Source organism: Microtus pennsylvanicus, chromosome 16 (assembly GCF_037038515.1).
Source record: "Microtus pennsylvanicus isolate mMicPen1 chromosome 16, mMicPen1.hap1, whole genome shotgun sequence".
Classification (NCBI taxonomy): domain Eukaryota; kingdom Metazoa; phylum Chordata; class Mammalia; order Rodentia; family Cricetidae; genus Microtus; species Microtus pennsylvanicus.
The window spans coordinates 5,887,157-5,913,953 of record NC_134594.1 but is presented as its reverse complement, the minus strand read 5'-3'; the positions used below and the strand labels follow the sequence as shown (position 1 = coordinate 5,913,953).

Genomic DNA, 26,797 nt, shown 5'->3' with positions numbered 1-26,797 from the left:
TGACAGCACAAAATTACAGGATATGAAAATTGTAGGGTAGAGATAGCATCTAACTGAAAGAAACTTTAGCCACCAAATGCTTTAAAAACAAAATATTTGTATGGTTTAAATAAATAGTTTTCTTGGCTTTTTTTGAAATCTTAACTATTAAAACTATCTGTTCCCTTAGAGACAAGGGACGATCACATGAAAAATTCCACCCAGGACTTGAAGGGTGGAAGGAAGATCAGAAATTCAAGGTCATCCTTGGCTAACACAGTGAGATCAAGGTCATCAACCTTGACTACAAAAACCTGTCTCAAACCACCAGCCCCACCACCACATTACCTCTCACACACAGTGGCCCACTGCCTCCAGGGAGATTCTGCCTCTAAAGGACCCACAACCCAAAACAACACCATAGGTAGGTGTCCACGTGTTCAGACATACAAGCCTATGGGAGACATTTCACAGCTCCTGCTGACAGGCTTTGGGTCCCGCTTCCCCATGGGTAGGCTTGTGTGAGTTACTTAGTCTCAGCTGCCTTCTCTTTAGGGTGAGGCATTACGTATCCGGCCCCACAAAGTTGAAGACTGAACAAAGCAATCCATGAAAAGCACCTACCAGAAGAACTCAAAAATGGCCCCTAACAGTTTAATTAAAATTAAAGTTACAGCTTTTGTATCACCCAAGGATGACAAGGCAGACAGCAGCTGACACAAGGCAAAACCAGACTGAATGGAGAGGACAGTGCCGGCAAGCTCCTCCCATCTTATGATGTCATCTCAAGGAGAAACCCAGGCAAGACGTCCGGTGGGTGAGGATGCTGGATGCGAAGCCCGACAACCTGAGCTCAACACCAAGACCCATGTGGTGGAAGGAGAGAACTGACTCTCAAAATTTGTCCTCTTATCTCTACATATGTACTGTGGCATGTGTGTAACTTCACACACACACACACAGACACACAAATAAATAAACACATAAATAAATGCAATAAAAGCTTTTTAAAAAGAGAAATTGAAAAATCAATTGGAAAGAGAGATCTGCTATGGTCCCGGCAGGTTCTCCAAAGGCAGAACGAAGTTGTGAGCCAGCAGCTGAAAACAAAAGTAAGGAGTTTTTTTTTTAATTAAAAATATTGTTTTTTTTTCCAAAGCAAGTTTAGTTCTATAGTAATGGACCTAACAATTTAAAATAGGGATGATTAAACTCTTTTTAGCTTGACTCTTTGTTCCTAGTACAGATAAGAATTTTGATTTAGCGGTATGAATTTTTATACTCTTGATTTAGAGTGTGTAGTGTGTTTCCAGATGACGATGGCCCTGGAATGCTATAATGATTTCACCTTAACTGGTGCTTCGTCACCTAAATGACACCATAAACATTCACATAGATGCTTCATTGTTCTCTTTGTTGGTGAAGAAACAGCATTAGAAAAACACAGAGCAACAGACTACAAAGGTCACGTAAGTCCCCGGACAGCTGGCCCCAAGGATACTAGAGTTCACGACTGGTCACTGCACACAGCAGCCTTTTATTAGCCTGCGCCAACTTCCCCAGGTGTAAGAACCACCTGGGATGGAAAACAATTTTTAAAAACCGTGTATTTTTAAAGAAGCTTCATGGTGCGGTTTTCGATGCCATCCCGTTCTAACAGACACATGAAGTCAACTGCCACTGTCACTGTGCATCAGGTTTCTGGTGACAACCATGAGAGATGCACGCTCTCATCGCCTGGCTGTCTACCAAGGCAGGGAAATTTCGCATATCAAAATTGGCAGACCCGAGATGGTCCCCAGAACCCATTCACTCATGACACACAACGCCCTAAAGGGTTTCTGTCTAGATCAGTTGGCATTGTTCTTTCCCTTGGGTTACCCGGTCATGGTGTGACAGACGTGATTTGAAATAGAGGGCCATGACTTATCCTGCCTGCCCAGACACATTCGAATTGTCAAAGGTATGTTTCAAGTACGGTGGGAGACAGGTTGAGGTATTAGAGCAGACATGTTGTTCCCCTGGCTCCTCCTTGTTTCCTGTGGAATGAACTTGGGTGTGGGACTCCAGGTCATAGAACACAGCATGGAGACCTGGCAGAGTCCTGTTTCTGGGGAGAATGTTGGCTGTGGGAAAGGAAGTAAATGGCTCTGGGGAGCTGGGATGAGGCTCCGTTCCAACGCTGGCAGAGGGAGCTGGCACCTAGGGGACTTCCATCTACCCGAGGTGGGAGGGCCCTGGCCAAGGGCCCACATTCCTCTGTCAGACCTGGCAGTCGGCTGTCACTTCCCTGACCTTGCTTTATACTCCTGTCTTGTCCTCCTCTGGCCACTGAACTAGACCTGCTGCGAAGAATGTGTCTTTGGCAAGGGAGATCTATGAAGGAAGAGAAAGAGCAAGCAAGGCCCAAGCCACTACTACTGAGCGAAACAAAAGGCAGCTTGTAAATGGGGCTTTGTCTTCTGCCTGGACCTTGTCTAGGAAAACCAACCCACAGACTTCAAATTATTAAGTAAAATAAAGAGGTGCAATCTGAGACACACTGCCTTCTACACTCCTATGATTCCCTTCACCTTCCGAATCCACTCACAGGAATGCTGGGAAATGCGGAATGAGAAAATATGATGAATTTCTTCCCGCTCTAAAATACTAGAACTTTGGGAATATTCCAGCTCTTCAGGTGCAAACTGAAATGACAGAAGACAATAGTCTTAGGCTGCAGTGACAGCTCAGTCAGGGAGGTCCTTGTCCTGTAGGCATGGTGGCCTGGCCCGATCAATCCCCAGAGCTCATAGCTTCAAAGAGCTAGATGTGAGGGTATATGACCCTAATCCTGTGGACACAGAAGCATCTTCGAGGCTGACTGACCACCCAGCTTGTCAATTTTGTGAAGTTTAGGATTGGTAGATAGATAGATAGATAGATAGATAGATAGATAGATAGATAGACAGACAGATAGGCAGGCAGGCAGGCAGGCAGATAAAAAGATCATGTTGACCTGTTTTGTTTTGTTTTGTTGTTGTTGTTGTTGTTGTTGTTTTTTTGGAGACAGAGTCTCTGCATAATCTGGTTGGCCTGGAACTATGTAGACCAGACTGGCCTTGAACTCACAGAGATCTGCTTTCCTCTGGTGGGATTAAAGGCTTGCACCACCATCCCTGGCTTAATTTAAATGTTTTATTTAAATATCAGTCTTGATTTTTTTTTTAACTTAAATCTTTCTCTTGGACAATCAGTTGAGTTCTTTTGCCTTCCCTAATTGGTTTGAAGTACTGACAACAATGGTTCACGTTCTCAAGCATTTCTGAAGTGAACACTTACATTTTCATCAGTAATCAGCCTTGTCTAGTGATAGCCCATAGCACCTGAGGAATGGGAGCTGAAGCTATCCTCTGGCCTCCACACACCCACACCCACACCCACACATACATACATGCACACATACATACACACACGTACACATACATACATACACACACATACATACACACACATACATACACACACATATACATACACACACACTCACCCTCATATGCACACAGACACATAGAAAAACATCCTCTCTAACTCCTAAACTACCCAGCCCAATCTCACAGGTACCTATGCACTATTGGGTGCTACCGAGAGCAGTAAAAGTTCTAGCTCATCCAGTTGCAGTTATTAGATAATCAAAGTTCCAAAGTTCGCGATCCACCATTCACTGTGATGAATTCATTTGCTAACTTAATATTTTCCTGTGATTTATTTCAACTTCATAAAACCATTTTTTGTTTTCTCCTTTTGCCAAATGAGCTTTCTAAATAAAGCAGGCAGTCCTGCATCAATGAGATGCCAAAACTGACAGAAAAATAATGCATTTTTTTAAACTCCCTAATTGCTCCGGGAGTAGGAAGGCCAGGGAGGTGAGAAACCTCTGCGTACACACGTATGTCCAGCGACAAGCGAGACTGTTTATGAATCCTTGCAGCAACAGATGCTCCGGTGACTTCAGGAAGCATCCGGAGGGTAAGGGCTCTCCATGTGTTCCAGATGACAGCCACACCATCTTGGCCATGCCTGGGGTCACCTTTGCAGCCATATGCAATCTGATGGCCTTCCTCTAGGAAACTGTACCCAGCAAATGGGAAGCGGAGACAAACTGGGCAGTTTTCCAGATACCTGATGGTGATTCTATCACACAGTGGAGAATGAGGCCTGCTGAGTGGACCACAAGAGGCACAGAATGCAGGGCGACCCAGACCCCCTCAGCACGGGGGTGAGACAGCCATCCCCACTGCTGACTCACAGTGATGACCTTTCACCCAGGAACCTGCCTCACTTGTTCCCACTCTCTGGGATCAGTATGTCTGTAATGACTGGCGAAGGGGAAAGAGCCGTAGAGGCCTACCCCAGTTACTACCTCCACACGAGGAAGCCCCATGGGGTGAATGCACCATTCTTCCTAGCCCGCTATGGATCGTGTTTGCATGCTATGAGAAAACACTTGGTCCTTCAAAATTCCAAATTGCTGAAAAGTAACCTACACAAGTGTGATAGTTAATATCGACTGATTTCTGGGCATGCCTGGAAGAGTCACTGGATTAGGCCCATTGACACGGAAATGCCCACTGTGAGTGAAGGCAGCACCATTCCGTGGACTGGGGCCGTGGACTGAGTTCAAACAGGGAAGCGAGCTGAGTGTCAGTGTTCACCCTGCTTCCTGACTTCAGATGGATCCAGCCATGCCCCCCACTTCTCATCCAGCCATGCCCCCCACTTCGCATCTGCCATGCCTCTCCCCACTTTGCATCCCACCATGCCCCCTACTTTGCATCCAGCCATGCCCCCCACTTTCACATCCCACCATGCCTCCCCACGGTGGTGGACTGTATCTTCACACCATGAGCTAAAGCAAAGACTTCCTGCCTTAATCTGATTTGGTTGGTATTTTTTTTGGCACAAGAAAAGTAAATAAGATCAGAAGTCACATGATTTATTGAACATCCACAACTTTAAGACCTACTTTCCCAAGTGTGAAGATTCAATAAGATAATGTAAATAAAAACTATGAAACAGATAAAATGTTAATAGTTACCATTAAGATGTCCTTCATTCTAAAATCACTACATAGTATATGAAAAAAAGATGGAAAAAGGGTTAGAATCTTGCCAGTAAGCCACGACCTACCTCGTGGTGAACACAGATTAATAGAAATGGGTTAGATCATGTGAGAGTTAGCCAATAAGAAGCTAGAGATAATGGGCCGGGCAGTAATTTAATTAATACAATTTCTGTGTGATTATTTTGGTATAAACTAGCCGAGCGGGAAGGAACAAGCTCCCCTGCCCCCGTCCCCCATCCCCCTCCACCCCGGCTCCTTTGAACATGTGGCCATAGTCTGTCTAATCAACAGGGCCGACTGTGAATCTACATCCACAAACACAGTGAAGGTGGACCACTAACTCACACAAGATACAAAATACCTCAGAGAGAATCAAAGACACAAATAGTAACAGATAAAACAGAAAGAATTATTGGGACAGCAAGAAAGCTCGGTGGGCATGTGTGCACCTACACACACATACACCAAACTAAAAAAAAAAATAGCATTTTTTAAATAAAAAAAATTCCTAGAAGAAAATATTCCTAAAAGTCTGGCAGAGACAAGGTGCTCGCTGCCAATCCTGACCACCTGAGTTGGACTCCTGGGCCCCACATGGTAGGAGAAGAGAGCAGAGAGCTTGACTCTGCTCCACTCTGGACCATGGCACGTGCTGTGTGTGGGTGTACCATGTGCATACATGTGCAATAATGGTGTTATTAAAGTAAACAGACAATGAAACGGGCTAGGCCAGCTACTCTGTGACTGCACCGAGCTGTTGAACTGCTCACTTCACTACGGGACTGCATAGTATATGGATATAATTAGAATAAGGCTGTTGGGAAATAAATCCATGAGCTAAAGAAATATGACATTTGGAAATGAGAATTTAAATATAGCTCTATGGCAATGTTTTTTGTCCACTCTGCTTTGTTTGTGTGAGCATAGTTCACTATCTGCCATGAACTAACTCAGATCATAAGCCTCACATGTGGGAAAAAGGCAGACCAGAAAGCTGATGGTTCCCACCAAGATAAACTGAGTATTTCTCAGCAACTGAGTCACAAGCCAGCTAAGAGGAGTCCATTTTCAACACAAGCTTTTGTGGCCACCTCCTCAGAGAAGCAAGAGCAGCTACAGCAGTTTGGTTGGAACTTCTGTTCAAAGTGAACCTTACCTGTGGGCTTTCAGGATTCTCTGGGCAATAGCATCGCCCACCTTGTTGAACACGACTTTATCATCAGCGCAGCTTATGAAAAATTGGTTCTGCGAGAAAAATAGGACACTTGGGTAAGGCCATGTTTTCTCTGGGAATTGTGTAGAATGAGGGAACCAATGTTATATTGGTGACAGAGAAAATGCCTCACTCAAGGATATGTGTACATGGTCATGTGTGTGGGCACATGTGTTTGTGTGGTCAGAGTACCCATGTGTGTGTGGTCATGTGTGGACACATGTGTTTGTACTAGTCAGCGTGTCCGTGTGTGGGGGCACATATGTTTGTGCTGGTCAGAGTACCCATGTCTGGGAAGGAAGAAGTTGATTCCTCCCAATCCTGCGCAGATCACTGAGGAAGGTATCGAGCCATATGGCTAAAATAGATAAGAATAATGGGCTAATGTAAGTCATAAGAGCTAATAAGAAGCCTGAGCTAATGGGCCAATCAGATTGATAACCTATAGAGATCTCTGTGTGATTTTCTTTGGGGCTTGCCGGCTGTGGGGAACCGGGCAGGACAGAAACCCTCAACCAACGAGCAGGATCCTCATGTTACGCCCATGTTGCATAGTCGTGTGTGTCTACAAGTATTTGTGCTGGTCAGAGTGCCCATGTTGCGTGGTCATGTGTGTGCACATGTGTGTGTGTCTGTGTGTTTATGTATGTATGTATATGTATACCCATATATGTATCTTTTATGCACATATATCATGTATATGATATACCATATACATTATATCAAATCTATTTTGTGTGTACATATATATTAATAAAATAGAATGAAAAGAGGTTTATTTCAAGTACTTCTGTTATTCATAGATCTATAAAACATTCTTTGACACTATTGTCAGAAAATAACTCCATTATTATCCTAATGATACAAAGGATTTTTATTGCTGCCTAAAAGAATGTTAAAAATAACCAATAAGTATTATGAGTTCTGCTTATTGAAATTACAATACAACTGTAATTTTTTTTTTAACAAATCATCCCAAGGAATACCTTGAAGAATGATAGCAATACCATTTTTTTTGAGTTCACGCGATTTTACGCAGCAGGGCACAAATAGGCACGGTGCCTCCAGAAGACAATTTGCAGGAAGGCATGGTGCAGAACCTCTTCTGAAAATATGATTCAAGCAACTCTTGCCACAAAGCCGGGTAGCATGTCTCATAAGCTACAAGGACAGACTGCCACATGCCATGGTTTGCTTTCTCTCTCCCTCCCTCCCATTCCCCCACCTCTCTTTTGAGGATTAAATTAAATGCTGACGGCTCACCCCGAAACGTCCACAACCATGAAGGCCCACACGGCACTGCTGGCCCCATGCAATGTCATGTAATAGTCATGATGGTCAACTTGATGGAATTTAGAATCACCATGGAAACCAGCCCATGGGCTTATACAGATGAGGTTAACTGAGGTGGGAAGACCCACCCTAAATGTGGAGAGCACCATTCCACAAACTGGGGCCACAGGCTCATTACATAGGCAAGGAACTATCACCCATTCCTGACTGTGCCACCACCTGCTCCTGCTGCCCTGACTTCCCTGCTGTGACCGCCTTTATTCTTCAGAACTGGGAGCCCAAACAAACCGTTGCTGCCTCAATTGCTTTTGTCAGCTACCTTACCACAGCAACAAGAAAAGCAGCTGAGATGCTGGTGTTAATGCCACTTTAAAAATTAAACAATATGACCGATGCCAGATGGGGCAGTGATAACAGTATCCTCACAGGTAACAACAACAAATGTCTTATTAAACTCCCCAGTGGGCTTCCCTGATTTCCACTAATATCCTTTATCTGCTGCATGATCCCATGTGGAATACACACACATTTAGGCTGCTAATATTTTTAATTAGCTGTCTCTTTCTCCAAGTCTGAGAAATGAGTCAAGCTACAATTGTTTGCTGATGTTTTAATCGACGGTCGCTCTACGGAAGGGAGGAGTAGCAGAACTCCAGGAGAAGAAAAACAGGGCTCAGATGGTTTCCCCGACAACCCATTTGTGCTAAACGTTCTATTTTTATTCAATGGAAAAATAAAACCAGGATAAAGGAGAGAGATGTGTGTTGGTTTGGGTCCCCTCCCCCCCCCCCCGTTTAATGGGATTCTTTATTTTTCTCAGGGGTTCCAAAGAGTCTGTACTATTTCTGTATCTATTTTGAAGTTCAATTAAAGTTCCCACACTAAACTTGATGCTCTCAGATTTTCTCATGGACTCTGAACACAGAGTCCTCGCAACACCCATTCCCATATTCCGTTCCCTGTCTTTTCCTGCCCCAGGATTCCCCACAGCAGGGGTACTCTGTCAGTCCTCAGTGTGAACAATTTACTGTGTGCATGTGTGTTCTCTCCTGAAACAGCACATGCTTCATGCTAGACCTTCTAACCATACCCCGGTGAAAATTCCCACATCCATCCTGGGGTTTTCAGTGAAAGGTGTATTCATCAGCTGACAGATGTCAGTACCTCAAGGGTTTGCAAGACTCCATTAGCCTTGAGTTAATGATAGTGCAGAGTGAATTCAGGCATGCTAGGAGGTAGAAATACAAACGACTTCAGTCAATATTTCCGTGGGATTCTTCATAACTCAGTTCATGTTTATTAATAAGGAATCCTGAACTGGGGTCCTTACAGTCTTGTACGATACTTGGTGCCCTGGTCAGCTGTGTTTGTTGTTGTTGTTGGTTTTGTTTTGTTTTTTTGTGAGCTCAACACAAACTAAAGTTATCTAGGAAGAGGAACCTCAGCTTAAAAAAATGCCTCCATTAGATTGCCCATAGGCAAGTAATTCCGGGGAACATTTTCTCGATTGATGATTGACATGGGAGCCTCCTGCCTTTCACAGGGCAATGCCACATTGCCAACCCTGTGGATTAAATAAAATGGGACAAGAAAGCAGGATGAACCAGCCTTGGGAAGTAACCAGTAAGCCATGCTGCTCATGGGCTCTGCTTCAGTTCCCGCCTCCGAGTTCCTGTGCCCCTCTTAAGTTCCTGCCCCGTCTTCCCTCAATAATGTACTGTGGAAATGTAAGCCAAATAAACTCTGTCCCTCCCCCAGACTGCTCAGGGTCACGGTGTTTATCATGACAACAGGAACTAAGATACCCGGGAAGCAGGCTGTGGAACTGACTCACTGACTACTTACTTCAATGTAGATGTAGTGCTTGCTGTTCTCGATTACATAGGTGTAGGCAGTGTGGATGGACTCCTCATGGTGCTTGATCCCAGCAGACCAATCAGCCGCCGATCGGAGCAACTGCAAGACAACAGCCACAGCAAACATAAGACAACAGAGAAGGTACCATCTGTACCGATGCGATGAAGTCACTCCTTCTAAAGCAATGATCACAGTGGCTGAGCCCCACATGGTCCAAGGGAGAGCTGGAGCACACGCAGACTACACCCTTGACATCTTCGTTGTCAGCATGTCACACCTGGGAAGAATGAACCTCAGCTGAAGAACTGCCTCCATCATCCTGAACCGTGGTCAAATCTGTGGGCATCTTCTTGATCTCTAATTGATGCAGGAGGACCAGGCCTGCTGTGAGCAATGCCACCCCTAAGCAGGTGGGCCTGGGAACCAGGGAGCAAGCCAGTAAGCTGTGCTTTTCCATGGTTCCTGCTCAGCTCTTGCTTTGGCTTCCCTGAATGATGGGCCAAAACCTGTAAGATGTAATAAAGTCTTTTCTCTCCAATGTCTTTTGGCCATGACATTTATCATAGCAATAGAGAAGCAAACTAAATCTGCATCATTCCAAATCCAGCATTATTTTAATTCAGAGCTTGAAGACTCAAGCTGTGGTTCCTACAAGGAATATTTGGAAGATTTATTCAGGTCACTACAATTACCATAATTTGTCCTCTTTCCCTATGACAGTCCTTCAGCAGCACCTACATACAGGCCAAGGACCCTGACGTAAGGCAGAGAATAAAGACTGATGTGTGTACCAGCAAGCCTCGGACCTAGAAAGCAGTATGCACTGGTAACTAAAGACAACGCATTAGCAGGTGCATTTGAGCTACAGCAGACCACATCAGAGATGTGACTGCGGCTCTGCATGGCAGGGGTGAGGGTGGGGAACACTGGCGGCATCCCATGACCTTCCCAACACGCGATGACCTTCACCTGGTAGTCCCTCCAGTATTTTAACTGTTGCAGTATGACTTTTACATATAGTAAGCACTTAGTATACACGTCTTGGCTTTCTTAAGTAACTGCGTATCGTCGCAGAAGACTCTTCGGAGGCCCGAGCAGGCAGCAGTCGTTAGAGTGTTTGTCTGGCATACACAAAGCCCTATTTGCCACAGTACCCACAAACCAGATGTCATCGGCACATACCTGTGATCCCAGCATGTGGAGAGTGGAGGCTCAGAAGGTCAAAGCACCCTTGGCTACATAGTGAGTTTAGGGCAAGTCTGGATTACATGAGACCCCAACCCACAAAAGTACAAGTGAGGAAAGAAGAAAGTGGGGGGAATGAAAAGGAGAGGAGAACTATAAAAGTATATTTGTTGTTTCTAATTTTAGGCGAATGTTGAAACTGGTCCTTTATCTGATATGGGGTATTTACACTCCCCAACACACGCTGCCTTATTCCAATCTTACCAGGTAAACACATGTACATATGAGAAGTGGAAGTGTAATCACGAACACCAACCAAGTTAAAATGGTCCAGGAAATAACAGGATCTCCAAGGAACTGCGTAATTAGTCACCTGATAGAAATAAAGTTTAAACCAAAGTTTCAACTCTTGGTCTCTTTAATTTAATGGAAGATGTTACGCTAGCGGCGTGACCCGAGAATGAGGGCTGCATTGGAAAGGTTCTCAGGGTACGCAGCCTCACTGAAGTCTGTAACACCGGAGACAGACAGCCAGACCCACAGCTCCGGGTTATAACTTTAGCATCTTCGCCTTGGCCATTCCAATGCCACGGAGGCTCCATCCCTCTTCTGAGTGCACACTCCTCGTGGCCCTCCTTTTCCCTCCCCTTTCTCTACCTCCCAGCCCTTCCTTTCCTCCCTGAACTGCTGCTGCTAAGACAAAATGACAGGACAAACAAGTTGGTGTCACCATAGGGAGATCCCCTTTTGTGTGTTAACCTAAAAACTTAATTATAAATCCCAACATGGAAATAAATGTGTGTGCACTTAATAATGCATAGCTCTGTCAAGTCAGCAGCTGAACTTACAAGCAGCCCTGACAGAAAGCCCTCGCCTCCCCCTGAGATCCACAAACCTACACTTGCTTTTCTTTCTCACTCAAAACCTGCTCTGAGTCAAAGACAAAACTCATGCGTGAAAGATAAAAATTAGCAGCAACCAGATGTCATAATAAGGGTCAACTCGCATGTCTTATCAATTTGGTCTGTCTTCCAAATTATAATGAAAAGAAATTCTTGGAGCAGGTACACTGATAGGCAGCTCTGATTAGCCACGCCTGCCAGGAAGAAAAGCAGGGAGGTCAGGTGTCATTTTCCACGAGGGACAGGTGATCAGAGGCATTTAAATGTTTAAAGTCAATCTGTATACCCAGAAAACACACCCCATTGTGTGGGAGAGACCGTATGCCAAAGTGGAGACTCTCAAATGCTCATAGCAACCACATAGAAGAAGTTGCCCAGTTCCTGGGGGCTCATGGTTGTGATCCCATGGCCTAAGTCCAAGCTTTTACTTACGTTGGGAAGTCACTTCACTAAAAGCAGTCATTATCTGGGGGCAACTTCAGAGTTCAATTTAAGCAAGAGAGGAAAAAGCAAAACCTACTTAGGATTACTAGTCGTTGACTCTCGTGATTGGCTCAAACATGCCTGTCACCACAGAGCAACAGAAACTGACTTCCTTCTGGCCCTGCCTGCCTGTTTGCCTTTGGAACCGGAAGTTGGAGTATCACCCTAACTACATCTTCGATAGTCGAGAAAATTCTGGAGTCCCCGAGAACATCAAGCATGCGCTCATTCATTTCTGTTTGGTTTTTACTTGAGAATCACTCTTTTCTTTTGTTTCTTTAGCCTCAGCAGCTTGTCTCGTGTTTCTAGTTTGAAACAAAATAATAGAGACAAGTCTTAGAGTCATTGCCCCACGTCCAAAAACGTACCTCAAATGTCCCGGGAATAAAATCTAACCATACTTTTCAGACCGCGAAGCTGAGTATGCAGCATGAAAATGGCATAGATCTGACTTGATGGTTTAGGGACAAAATCCTAACTAGAACTAGAAATTTTCCTTTGTACAGTGTCCTATTTTTAAACTAAAAATAACCTTCTCATTAAGCACAACCCTTACCCTCCCACACAATGGGCCTAAGATGAATACTTAAAAAATAGAACTGTCTCTTGCAAAAAAACCTTCAGGACATTCTTAGTATCTGTCCAAAGTTTCTCCTTTTTTTACCAGAACGCTTCTAGTCCCTGTAAGTTCAGTGTATGTATGTACATACATACACATAATTAATTAATTAATTAATAATCTCGATTCCTTGTTACTTCCGTAAGTGTTCAAGTGAATTATGGACAAAGATTGCTTAGGATAAAAGCATGTGTATGTGTGTGTCTGTGTGTGTGCACACACGTGCATGTGTGCATGTGTGTGTGTGTGTGTGTGTGCATGTGTGTGTGTGTGTGTGTGTGTGTGCATGCATATGCCGGTCCTTCAGGGTGAGGCTGGCATCCATTCCTGCGGATGCCCCCAGATGGCAGAGTCTGAGGAGAAAAAGAATTACTCCCAAGATGGAGCCTCACTCCTCCATTCCAGGCTAAAACAACCACAGCTGAGGAAGCAAAGACATTGACCGAGGTGTCTGTCTCCTTCTCGTGTTCCCTCCTTTAATAACCCTGGTGTCTGAGGCCTGCTGCTCAGTTGGCTAGGCAGTTTTCGCAAGAATAGACTTTTTACCAGTGCCAAAGGAAGAAGTCAGTCTCGGGGCTGAAGGAGAAAAAGAAATCATAGTGTTTAATAGAGACTCCAGGGGTAAGCACAGGGGCTGAGCATGTGTATATGTGTATGTGTGGTTGGCTCTTTGGGGAACCAAAAAGATGTAAAAGAAAGGCAGGCAATGGGAGATGGTCCTAAAGAACGTGACAGATGAGGCATTGTCACCTTGCTGGGGCCTCTGTGGCTACCATTGCCCTAGGACATATGGGAACAGGGTCCACCTCCAGCACTTACAACCTCAGCGCTGAAGCCACAGTGCAGGAAATCAGGGCTCACACCCACCACTCACCCATGTAGGCTGTTTGTTTGGTTTTGAAAAGCAGTGTTTCATTCTACAGCCAAGGGTGGTCTTTTACTGGTGGGCTATCTTCCTGCCTCAGCCTCTTAAGTACTGGGAGTAGAAGAAAACACTCCCATGCTGGGAATTGAACTCAGAACCTCTGGAAAAGCAGTCAGAGCTCTTAACCACTGAACCATCTCTCCATTTTAATAAATAAAAGATGGATTTTGACTTAGAACCCTTCTAGTGACCCATCCAAAGTCAACTTCTTCATTGTAAACTTTGGAAACACAAGAGCAATGGTTTGCAACTTGTGGGTCAAGGTCCCTTTGGGAGTGGAAGAACCTTTCAGGGGGATCAGATATCCTACATATCAGATATTGACATTATTGTTCATAACAGTAGCAAAATTACACTTACATAGTAACAGTGAAAATAATTTTAAGGTGGGGATCACCAGGACACGAGGAACTGTGTGAAGGGGCCACAGTGGTAGGAAAGGTGAGGACCACTGGACTAGAGAAACCATCAAAGAGCGAACCTGGAAAGAACGGAGGGTGTTTTCCCAGCGGGGAATTTTGTCTATTTTTGTTTTCTGTTTTGAGAAAGGGTTTCACATACCACAGGCTGTACTTGAACTCATGTAAACAAGGATGACCGTGAACTTCTGCTCCTCCTGCTTCTGCTTCCCAGTGCTAAGACCACAGGTGTGTACCACCGTACTTTAATTGTTGGAGAATTTTACATATTCAGAGAGCCTGTTTTAATCACGTCCAGCACTCCCCTCTGCTCTCCCTCCCTCTCTCTAGTCCCTCCCCTATCTATACCACCTCTCCCTTGTGTTAGTTTGAGACCCACTGAGTCCACTTAGTGCTGCTGGTCTATGCAGGGCCGTACACTGGCTATGTGTGGTCTTTCTGATCAGTGTGCAGAGGATGAGGGGGTGAAGGGTGCTCAGTTCTAAGTGGGACATCTGTATCATCGCGTCTCTGGCAGCTGCATATGTGAACCCCAGTGTGATGGCCTGCACAAGACCAAGATCAGACAGCACCCTAGTATGGGGTGGAGAGCAGAGGGTACAGAGTTAAGGTGATCCTGGCAGTTGGTGGTCAGTTTTCTTTAAGGATTTTGTAGCATTCTGGATCAAACCCCAGGGCTTAGTGAGTGCCAGGCAAACTGTCTATGAACTGAGCTACACACAGCTCCGCGGCACCCTTCCAATGCTTTGTGTGTGGCCTAGGTTTTCTACTCATCACCACCCATTATTGGTCCATGGAGGGGATGGACAGCATTGTTAGCCCTGATTTACAGAAGAAGAAAATACATACAGAGAAGTGAAGCCATTTACCCAAGACTCACAGCTAGCAAGCGGCAGAGCTTGGTTCTAGAACCCACATCTTCTTAGTCCATATCATGATGCTCATTTGCAGGTATGAAAAGGCCTCTGAGTTATTAACTAAACCATGCTCTAAACCTCAGTGAAGGGTCAGGATTGCCTGCTGGGCAGAGCCCTGGGCTCCGTCCCCAGAACCACATAAACTGGAGTGATGGTACACACCAGTAATACCAGCACTCTGCCAATGGAGGCAGAAGAATCAGAAATTCAAAGTCATCTTCAGCTATACAGTTAGTTCAAAGCCAGTCCAGGTTACATGAGTCCTGAAGACAGATGTTTCCTGTCCTGACAGCCTGGTACCAAACAAACACATAGAGGCTTATCTGAATTATAAATGCTTGGAAAAGGGCAGAGTCAGGAGTCACCAATCAGATGCAGAGGGACCCCAAGCAGAGAGCGGCGGAGACCTAGCACGCAGGCCCTGGCGGCGGATGTGGGATAGTCCAAGCATGAAACAGTGAAGCCCACACTGAGAGCAGATCGCCCCACTACTACTAAATCAAGTAGGTTTTTTGCGACCTGGCCTGCAGAGTGGTAGACCTTTTATTGGCGAGGTCCACGGGCGAACAGGGAGCCTGGTCCTGCCCCTGAAGACCCTCCTGAGTGGTGAGAGGGATCTTGGCCTGCGGCAGGAACCAGGAAATGGAGCGAGGGCATTTTGTAAGCGGGGCCCCTGGCCAGCAAGGAAACCTGATCCTGTTTTAAAAGACCCATTACATAGCATCGATTGGAGGAGATGGGCAGGCGCCAAGGCAAGAACTCACCCAACAATCTGAAAAACAACATGAAAACACCAGAACCCAATGATCTTACAACAGAAGGACTTGAACACCCTAACACAGAAGAAGAGGAAAAAATTGACTTTATGAAAGCAATAGAGTCCCTTAAACAACATGTAAAAAATGCCCTTATAGAAATGGATGAGAAATATAACAAAAATTTGAAGAAATGAGTAAATACGTACATGATACCCTGGGAAACCAAGAAAAAAACGATCAAACAGGTAATGGAAACAGTTCAAGAATTAAAAACTGAAATGGAAGCAAGGAAGAAAACAGATGCAGAGGGAGCAGGAGATAAACATGTCATGCTAATAAAGGTACCATCATGTGGCAGAGTGTAAATAAGGAATATGGGTTAACCTAAAATGAAAGAGCTAGTTAGTCATAAGCCTGAGCTATTGGCTGAGTATTTACAATTAATATAAGTCTCTGTGTGGTAATTTGGGAAGTGGCTACCAGGTATTTGGGAACAGGCGATGGGGACAAAAAACTTCCTTTTACAGAGTTCCTCTTAACAATACAATAAACATAAAGGTAAATTTTATTAAATTTTCCAAGGTATGGTTGTAATGGTCTGTCCTGTCCTGTTAAAAGGCAATTCCCACTCCTTCCTTCCTTCCCTTCCTCCCTCCCTCCCTCCCTCCCCTGTCTGCTGAGGCAAGCAGATCTTCCCTTTGCTTCCAGCCTGAGTTCCTTCCTTTCTATCTCTCTCCCAAAGAGGCAGCTTCTGCCCCTCTCCCTTCTCCTCACTTCTCCCCTTTCCCCCTCCTCTCTCTCTCTCTCTCTCTCTCTCTCTCTCTCTCTCTCTCTCTCTGTTTCTCTTTCTTTCTCTCTTCCTCTCTCTCTGCTCTTCTCCCTTTTCCCCTTCCCTCCCCCCCATAACCCACTAAATAAATAGTGGTTATTTCTTTCTCTGCATGGAGTGCCTAATAGGTCTCTGTCTCTCACTTCCCAAGTGGCTCCCTGCCTGGGACAGGCTGCCTTTGTGGTCCACCATGGTCTTGTGCCTGCTGCCCACTGCCACCACTAAGGGACCTACGGCATTTTATTTAATCATGACAATGGTATAAAAGCCCGTTTGGCTAGTGTCATATGGCCAATGAGAGAGAGACAATTTGGAAAACATGATAATGAATTCTTGAAAAGGAAATAGTGAATAGGGAAGCCAAGCATCCACCTCCTTGTCCCTTCTGATTATCTAGGAATGAAAAGTGGTAGAAGTCTTGCCTCTTATGTCCAAGAACCTGAGTTCAATCCCCAGTGTTTCACAGAAACAGACAAGGAAACAAGAAAAAAAATATCAAGACTGGCCTAGATCCCTGCTTTCAGCCTGAAGCCCTGAACAGCCATGGTTCTGGGAAAACAATCTAGAGAGAGATGGCTGTGTAGAGCAATGAGCAAGAGATGGAGGGTGAAGTAACACACGTAAGGACTGAAGGAGAAAGGATGCAAGGTGAGACACTCTGGGTGTCTTCTATCCTAGGCTTTCCTATCTTCCTGCTGCAGCCAGTTTTCAGAACCACAGCTATTTGGCTAAAAACCATAGAATCCCAGATTTCTCTATGTCTTATACATTCTAAATCAGGGCAGGAGCCTATAAGAAGAATGGCATAAAACTTGCAAAATTAAATATTTATCTTTTTAGAGACAGGGTCTTATATATCCAAGGTTAGCCCTGAGCTTGCTATGTGGCCAAGGATAACCTTGTGTTTCTTATTCTCTTGCCTCTGGGATTACAGCTTGTGCTGATATTCTGCATTTTATGGGATGCTGACAAATGAACCCAAGGCTTCAGGCATACTAAGCATCGACTAGCAGGATGGGAACCCTAGCTCAAGGGTCAAAGGTAGAGAAAGGACTGAGCAGTGAGTTGTCCTGACCCTAAGGTAGTGCCCAGACACTAATGTGGGCTCCTAAAAGGAAACAACTCATTTTCTCCTCTCATGGCCTTAACTTCAGGTAGCCAGGAAGTAACTCTAGGTTTAGGGACTGAGACGATGAAAAGTTAACTATAAAAATATTAAGTTTTGGGGGCTGGACAGATGGCTCAGCAGTTGGAAGCACTGACTGCTCTTCTAAAAGACTCAGATTCAATTCCCAGCACCCATACGGCAGCTAACAGCTGTCTGTAACTCCAAGATCTGACACCTTCACAAGGACATACATACAGGCAAAACACCAATGCACATGAAATAAAAATAAATAATTAAAATATATATTGGGTTTTGATGATCAGAAGGACAAAAGAAACTATTATCTCAGAATTACAGAGCTCAAGAATAATGCATTTTCTACTTTGGTGTCCTTGTGATTTCAGTAGCCACTGACAGCTGCACCAGAAGACCAGCTGCACCCGCCATGTTGCAGTCACTGACAACTACACAGAAGATCAACTGCACCTGCCATGTTGCAGCCACTGTCTGACAGCTGCACAGAAGACCAGCTGCACCCGCCATGTTGCAGCCATTGTCTGACAGCTGCACAGAAGACCAGCTGCACCTGCCATGTTGCAGCCACTGACAACTACATAGAAGATCAACTGCACCTACAATGCTGCAGCCACTGTCTGACAGCTGCACAGAAGACCAGCTGCACCCGCCATGTTGTAGCCATTGTCTGACAGCTGCACGGAAGACCAACTGCACCCGCCATGTTGCAGCCACTGTCTGAGAGCTGCACAGAAGACCAGCTGCACCCGCCATGTTGCAGCCATTGTCTGAGAGCTGCACAGAAGACCAGCTGCACCTGCCATGTTGCAGCCACTGTCTGACAGCTGCACAGAAGACCAGCTGCACCTGCCATGTTGCAGCCATTGTCTGACAGCTGCACTGTAGGATCAACTGCATCTACCATGTTGCAGCCATTGTCTGACAGCTGCACAGAAGACCAGCTGCACCTGCCATGTTGCAGCCACTGTCTGACAGCTGCACAGAAGACCAGCTGCACCTGCCATGTTGCAGTCACTGACAACTACACAGAAGATCAACTGCACCTGCCATGTTGCAGCCATTGTCTGACAGCTGCACGGAAGACCAGCTGCACCTGCCATGTTGCAGCCACTGTCTGACAGCTGCACGGAAGACCAGCTGCACCTGCCATGTTGCAGCCACTGTCTGACAGCTGCACGGAAGACCAGCTGCACCTGCCATGTTGCAGCCACTGTCTGACAGCTGCACAGAAGACCAACTGCACCTGCCATGTTGCAATTTATTTTCATATTGTTTTACTCCGAGACCCAGCAAATGGGTTTAATCATCTATTCACAAATTCTAACAGTGGCTTCTATTTAGACATAAACATAATTATAACTTTTTTAAAAGCTGAGTGTGTAGGCATTCGAGTTTTATGTGGGCTCTGAGCTACATCAGATTGGAGTCAACAAGGGGTAATTAATACAGTAAAGCGATCCTTTGTTTATTAAATACGTTTAATGAAAGAGTCTCTCTGGGGCCCGAAGGGAGCTAAGATCAGATTCACACACATAAGGCTTTCTCCAGTGAGGAAGAGGCCCAGGATGGCGGGGACGATCCCGCTCAGGCCTCAGGCTCTGTGGCTGCTGCACCTGACTGCACTTTCCTGACTTGAGGGTTTTCTAATGCATTGACTGACTGTGATTAGCTGACCTTTGTCCTGTGTTCCTAGAAGTGGCCCCTCAGGCTTTTTCACCTCTTTATCATGGCCACTCTCAGATACATTTTGTGTCGCACAGAGCAGCCTTGCTGTGGATCTGCGGGTGCATTCGTCCGTAATGACCTCAACTCACGCTGGCTCATCCAGCATGACACACACATTCCTCTCTGGAGAGGCCACCAAGACAGTTAGCTAACCTCTGCATTCTGTCCCTTCCTTGACTAGCCCCTAGTTTTCAGGGTCTACGTTTTCCTCTGTATTCTGTCCCTTTCTTGCATTCCCAGCTTACCCCATAGTGACCTCAGGACTTTCAGCGACCTTCATTGCCCTGGCCGTCACTGGAAAGCTCTTGATATGTGTACGCCTCAAGCTTCAAAGTATTCACACAGAGACAGATGAGAAGAGATAAAATAAGAAATCATCTGTCTGATAAACTTTGAAAACGGCCACGTGGCATAAAAGTCCTTCAGTGCTGCCTGCACATTAGCATAACAAAGGCACAGCCAGTCCACAGTAAGGCTGCCTCAGAAGCCCGTTTTCTGTGAAATCCTTATCAGCATCTCACAGGGGAGAAAGCCAGTTTAGGAAACGCTGTCTTTGGCTAATCTTCTCGGCTGATGGGCAAGTTGAAGGTCACCCGAGAAGTAGACAGTTGAAGGCCACTGACGGTCACCTTCAGGCCTTACAGGGGCTACACTGCCCTCTCCAAGGGCAGCGGTTTACAACAGGTTGTCTCAGGTTGTCACAAGAACCAGCTCTGGCCCTCCTTGTCAGCAAGCTCTTAGGGCATCCAGGTGAGTGGCCAAGAGAATTTTTCAATTTCACCGCTTTCTCTTCTCAGCAAGCTATGTTTCCAGAGGCAGCAAAAAGTGGTTTTTATCCCCTCCTTTCAGGATCCAAATGATGATTTATGGTGTAAACACATGGAGCTTAAACATATGCTTATATAAACATATGGTACTTAAACATGCTGGTTGAGTCAGTGAATGAGTCTTGATATAAGCAGTAAACTAAAATATCTCAGTGTATGTATATATATATATATATATATACACACACAAATATACATAAATATTTAAATTATCATATACATTTAGTTATTCGTGTGTGTGCGGGCACACAAGGGTGAGAAAGTCAGAGGACAGCCTACCGGAGTCTCCTTCTACCACGTGAGGGCAGTATATCAAACTCAAATCACCAGGCTTGGCAGCAAGGGCTCCCACCCCATGCCAATCAACAATACATTTTTGACCAATACTTAACAAAAGCTCTATGACCCCCCACACCAATCTTAATGCAAGTTCAAATCTTGAATCCTCTTTTTTCCTTATTACTAGCATCCTTGTCTCATCTTGCAGAATGAGTAAGCTCTTCTTATCCACATAGAATTAAATAGATTCATAAAATACCAACATACGCAAATGTCTCTGTGCTTTCAAATGGAACGTTTTTGTATCTTTTCATAGTGGGATGACTTCATATCTACTACAGGTACTTTTCTCAAGTGGTGTGTCCAATTTTCTGCTTGTGTGTTTGCACGTGAGTGTTTAGGTGAACTGTCCTTGTGTGAGTGGGGACACATGTAGATATATGTTATTCACTGGCGGCCACAGGACAAGCCTGGGTATTGCTTGTGAGCTCTCCAACCTATTTTGGGGGGGGGGGGCAGGATCTCTCACTGGCCTGGGGCTTACTAGGTTGGCTGACCAGCGAGGCCCAGGATCCACCTCCCCACTGCTAAGATTACGAGCACACATCTCCACGCCTGGCTTCTTTACATGGGTTCTGGGGCTCACACCCTGAGCCTCCTGCTTGCGTGGCAAGCGCTTTACTACCTGAGCTATCTCCTCGGCCCTGACTTGTTGTTTTTATTGTGTTATTTTGTCTGTTGTAATATATTTTTACTTTCGGTAGGCACATGCCTATGCTTGCCCTTAGTGTGGGGTAACAGACTTAGACACTTCATTTGTAAAAGCGTGTCCACTAGGGCCCCTGTCCACACCAGGGTCACAAACAGCAGGCGGGGGACTGGGCTTCTGCTCAAACAATGCTTTTGATGGTACGAAAGCTGCGCCAATGTGGCCCATCCTCATTCTGACCTTGTGTAACTTCAAGACATTTGAAGGCTATTGATAAAGAGAGTCAACTGAGTACCACTGCCAGAGCTTGAACCCATCAGTAGTGGGTGGCTCTGGAGAAGCCCCAGTCCCAGGTCATGAGTTTTCTTGTTTGTAATTTCATGTGATTGGAATGGAAGCTGTAAATTTTTAGAACTCTACTAAACAACTGCCTGTTGTTTTAAAAGGGCCTCTAAAAGGTATTTGGTTAATTAAGCACTAAAATTTGGCTGAATGAGAACTCCCTTCCCAGACTCCAAGTTTCAGCCTCGTCCCTGGTGCTGAAGCGGCACCGGCCCCAGGTATACAGCGTAAGAGTGGCAAGGGGCGGCTCTCAAGGAATCATGGGAATAGCTATGCCTGCACTGTAGCCTTCCTGAGGACATGCATTTATTAGACACAACACATGGGCTTTAGAAAGATGACAAACCAAATCATTTAGAGTAAACACAACACTCGATTTTCAAAGAGCCACCTAGTCGCGCATCAGAAAAATGCTTATTGGAAAATCTGAAACGAAGGTGGCAGACAATTATACCCGTCACCACGACATTACCCAGCAGCCTTTGCTCACCTGCACTTTGGCGGGGACTGTCCCAGGCACCTGGTACCTCAGCTCATGCGCAGTAGTTTGAGACTTGGGGAGCAAGAAAGGGTAAGAAAGGGAGCGGTATTTTGGCTTCATAATCTGAAACAGAAAAGGCAAATTCAAAAAAAATTCAAATGAGAAAAGAAATCCATTATTTAGAGTGGGAAAAGAAATGCAGGTTCCTGGGAACCAAAAAATTTACAAATGGATATTTCTACGTCAAAAGCTGGAAGCTGTCTTTGTTTTCTGTGTTTGCATTTCTCTATCTTCCCTATGCAGCAAGCACACATTCTTTTATATTGAAGGAGAAAATTAGAAGTAATCTACAGGTACAGAGATATGTAATTGCAAAACTGAAATTGTTATTCTATGTGCTAATGTTTCGCTGGGCTGTAAATGTCTGACAACAGCAATTAGGCATGATTTCATTTTAAACAACTTCACAGTAAGACAGGAGGAAGAATCAGATTTGGTTCATATTACTCAGGAATTCGGAGCTCATATGACACCAAATATAACTCTGGAGGCTAAGCCAGGAGCAACACTCTGAGGTCTGGGCCAGCGTGGGCTACGTACAAAGTCTGTCTCAAAAACAAAGCTTTTAGTACTATGAGTTGGCATTTTAACTACTTCTAGCAGCATTTGAACCATTAGAAGTGATGTGGAAATACTTTTTCTGGGAAGGGATTTTATAGCTAAAAATACTATTGAGAGTTTATCCTATCAGGAGCAGGGCATGGGAGTATAGAAAAAATACAACTGTAAATATCAGCAATATTTTTATTTTTGACAGTACAGTAGATTAAAAATAATATTGCGCAGGCCAGTGGTAGTGCATGCCTTTAACTCCACACTTGGGAGGCAGAGGCAGGAGAATCGCTGTTAGTTCAAGGCCAGCCCAATCTACAGAGCTAGTTCTAGGAAAGTCAGGGCAACACAGAGAAACTCCTTCCTTGAAAAACCAAAGAAAAAGAAAAAGAAATAAAGTAATACTGCCTTGCTTACTCATGCATCCCCTCCAAACTTGAATTTAAAATAAACAAATTTGCAGCTTTTATATGAACGGTAAGTAAACTGATACCCTGTTATTCATGGAACTACTCAACTAGGCCCCTTTTCCAGGTTATCAGGATAGGCAGCCTCATTATTTTAAGTAGATGCAGCGGCCCTTAACAGCACCAATGGCTTGGCTGAATTTCTGCAGGTTAGGGTCTTGCTCTTATAGCAATGGTAGCTTGTAAGTGAGTTCTATCTGGAGAAAAGAAATGGCTCCAACTCATTGGCATTCCCTGTTCAAAGCCAGTTCCATGGTCCTATGCCAGCACGTGGCCAGGACAGGCCAGGATCAGAAGGGACTTTCTAAACATGCCCCGCAGACCCTATAATAGTCATCCACATGCATGCTGGTCTGTCTCTGCAAATACTTAACACTTCTGTTTAAATCCACAGGCCGTGATTACCGCATCTATCCCTCCGCATTCAGAGTTGTCTGTCATAGTACTCCAAAAACCAGTTTCCTTTCTTGTAGTGCTCTGAAGCCCTGCGCTGTGACAATGATAACCCTACCAATAGAAGGTGTCACAGATGTGGCCACGGTAGCCCTTTCCTGCCAGCCCTCTGAGCTTCACCTTGGCCAGGGACCAACATGGCCAAGTCACAACAGCATCCGTACCTTGGTGAAGTTCCAGCGCTGGATGAAGTGACGAGCCACATCGCGAGCTGCCTTCCCGTGGACCACAGAACCAATATCGTGCCAAGGCATCCGGGGGGTAGAGTACCTGTCAATGAAATCTGCCCGGGGCGCCAGGCAAGGACCCATCACTAAGTTCAGTGCCAGAGAACAGAAATACTGACCTCTACTAAGATACAACACAGTCATGGTCAAAGGAAATAGATCTGCAAGAAATCCAACCATCCACCCACTCCACTGAGTCTATATATGCTTAGTACTGATCTGCAGACAAGGCAAGGTGCAATGGGATTTCCCTTTTGATCTGTGGGAATAACCGTAGGCTATCTGTATACACAAACACCAGGCTGGGCACCTCTTAGGTATAGAAGCACAGTCATTATCTAAGACACATCCCTCTAAAGAAGGAAGACAGAGAGAATAAATACAAAAGAACCAAACGAGGGCTACCCTCAGCGGGAAAAGTTCAGTTTCCCCCCTGAAACACAGCTGTGGGAGATTGGGAAGCTTTAAGTGTCAAGTTTTCTTCTCACGGCTACACTGATAACACTCACACAGGTATGACCAAATCAGACCACCAGAATTCAACACAGCCTTGAGGCTCTGGCTCCTCACTGAGGATCTGGAGGTAGTTAATGATGGCTAGGGGAGGGAATGGTATAAGTCACCTATAAGTAATTCCTTACCCATGCTCTTGTAAGCAACCCAATTAAACTCACTGAACCATCAAAAGTAGAAGGGTTTCTCATTGGGAAGAAAAAGGGGATTAATGGGAAGGGGAAGGGAGGGGAATAAAGGAGGGTAGGTGAAACCAAAATAATATATGTTTGTATGCATGCATATATGTATTATGAAAATGTCATAATGAAATTAATCATTACATATAGTTAATAAATGTCAAAAACAAAATTTTAAACAGACAGACAGAAGGCACTGAGATCACGTGCATGCATCCTTACTGAAATGCCCCAAAATAGAAAAACAGAATGGAACCTGCAACTGCCCTCCTCCTGATACTCACCAGCGAAAGGCTTGTCCAGCTGAACCCAGTCCTTGAAGACAAAGTTGCAGTAATCCTTCCCGTGCCAAAACCTGGTCTCCCCATGTAGCTCTCCCACGCCTGTCTGCACGCTTCGGATGGAGCCAGTGTCTGTGAACATTGCAAGATTGGCTCAGAGACAGAGTTGGGCAGGCCCTGGAGAGGGACCTCCTGACCCTAACACTCCTTTCACCCCCACTTTTCTTCTTGAGTCCTGTCACTAGGACAGCCTAAGTACATTTGATCAGGGACTGTGGGCTGGGGTAGTATTCCAACCCTCACGAGATTCTCTTTAGATAGCAATGAAGGCCCAAACAAGAGTTAGTCATTAACTTGGAAGCTAACGTTCTTAACAGCTGAGTAGCTTATTCTCAACACCTACTAGGTCAGGGAGAATAGATCACAGAATATATTATAACAAAAGAATTCCCCAGGTGGTGCTCCAAGAGAACACTATAGCCAGGTGAGTAGGGAGGTCCACTAGACAGAAGCAGCAGGAGCTAGGCCACCTCTTCCCTTACCAATATGGTGGATGCTTCATGCCTTTCTCATCTCAAAAAACATGAGTCTCATATTTATAGGCAGTCTATGTTCCAGCCCCAGAATTATATAGCTACATGGCACCAAGCTTCTACATTTGGGGTCATAAAGCCTTCCATGTAAAGTGTATGATTTGGCCTAGATGATGGCTAAGATCTTTCCATCTTTAACAAACACTATCCATAAAACGTAACAGACAAAAGCTTACAACCGAGGCACTAAAGCATAGTTGCAGCAGCATCCCACAAAGCAATAAATGGATCACTCTACTTAAGAACGGATACCCAAGTTAAACAGCACGAACACTTCAGGGATGTGTCCCTGAGACATCAAACAAAGCAGGGGGGAAGCAGAACTGAAATCACAAATGCAGTACTTGCACAAAAGGGGGCATTAATCAGGCAGACATGGGGTACAAGAACGCTTACTAAAGGAATAATAATAAAACCACTTGAAGTAGCCAATGAGAGGTCGTTTGGCCCCATACACTACAGCTACCATAGCACCCAAACCGTAAAGTCGTTTAAAAACCTCTCCAGAGCATCTACAAGTGGTTCAAGTGCCAATGGGTCAGTGTGTGTAGGAGCTGCTTCCCAGCAGCCATCTGTCGTTTCCTTCCCCATTTTCCCTTCCCTGAGCCCCAGGCGTCAGTGTGCCTCCTCCTTCACTGTATTGTGACAGGCTGATCCACCTTGCCTCTGTGCAGTCTGCATGTTACCCATTCTGAATAGAATACTCTTCTCTCCCTGCGGCCTGATCTTTGAGTCTTCCATTATGAGCCATATCATCCTGGCCTCAAGAGAGATGGAGCAGACCCGTGCCGGCAGTGGCCTCACCAGCACTGACGCTGTCCTGTCTACAAAGACCTTACTACGGCCTTTGACCAGGCCATGCGATTGCATGAAACGCTGAGTGGATGGATATCCCTCCTCCGGGAGCCTATACACTCAGAGCGGGCACGGTAGCCCTTCACCACTTGCTGCAGCTCCCAGCATCTAGGAAGTAATTAATCAATGTTTGCAGAACAAATATTTTTATGCAGTAACCACACACCTAATATTCTATCTCAAAATTAATATTAACTTTTGAAAGATCATTAAATACGCAGTATGAGAAAAATGGTTTAAATTGTCAATGTCAACAAAAGCAACTAATGTTTGAAAGAGACTTCATTATCTTCTCCCAGTCTTGGCTGTCCTGCTGTAGACCCCTGAAAGGAAAGAGAACATATGGGCTGTGCGCTGCCCCGTAGGCTCATGCGGGCTGTGCGCTGCCCCGTAGGCTCTTCCTAGAAGCATGGATACTGTTGGGAAGCCAGGCTGGAGAGAGGGACAGGGAAAGTGAGAATACAGACGATGAAGAGTCAATTCCAAATTTACAATACAGAGAAACAGAGAGAGGTGGCTCAGTAGACAAAGGTACCCACGACCTAGCCTGGGGTCCTACATCAATCCCAGGACGCACGTGGTGAAAGAACGGACTCGACCAAATTGTTCTCTAATCTCCACAGACCT

At 45.2% G+C, this 26,797-nt stretch overlaps 1 protein-coding gene across 4 annotated transcripts in view; it reads right to left on the bottom strand.

The window, feature by feature from the left end:
* Pld1 (phospholipase D1) overlaps positions 1-26,797 on the bottom strand; it is a 200,996-nt gene that overhangs the window by 42,380 nt on the left and 131,819 nt on the right. For all 4 annotated transcript variants that reach the window (XM_075950991.1, XM_075950995.1, XM_075950992.1 and 1 more), the window contains 5 exons: positions 24,726-24,854; positions 23,687-23,805; positions 22,000-22,113; positions 9,435-9,545; positions 6,240-6,328 (listed from right to left, as the gene is read on the bottom strand). In XM_075950991.1, the coding sequence (XP_075807106.1) occupies positions 6,240-6,328; positions 9,435-9,545; positions 22,000-22,113; positions 23,687-23,805; positions 24,726-24,854 (562 nt within the window). The remainder of the gene's footprint in view (positions 1-6,239; positions 6,329-9,434; positions 9,546-21,999; positions 22,114-23,686; positions 23,806-24,725; positions 24,855-26,797) is intronic.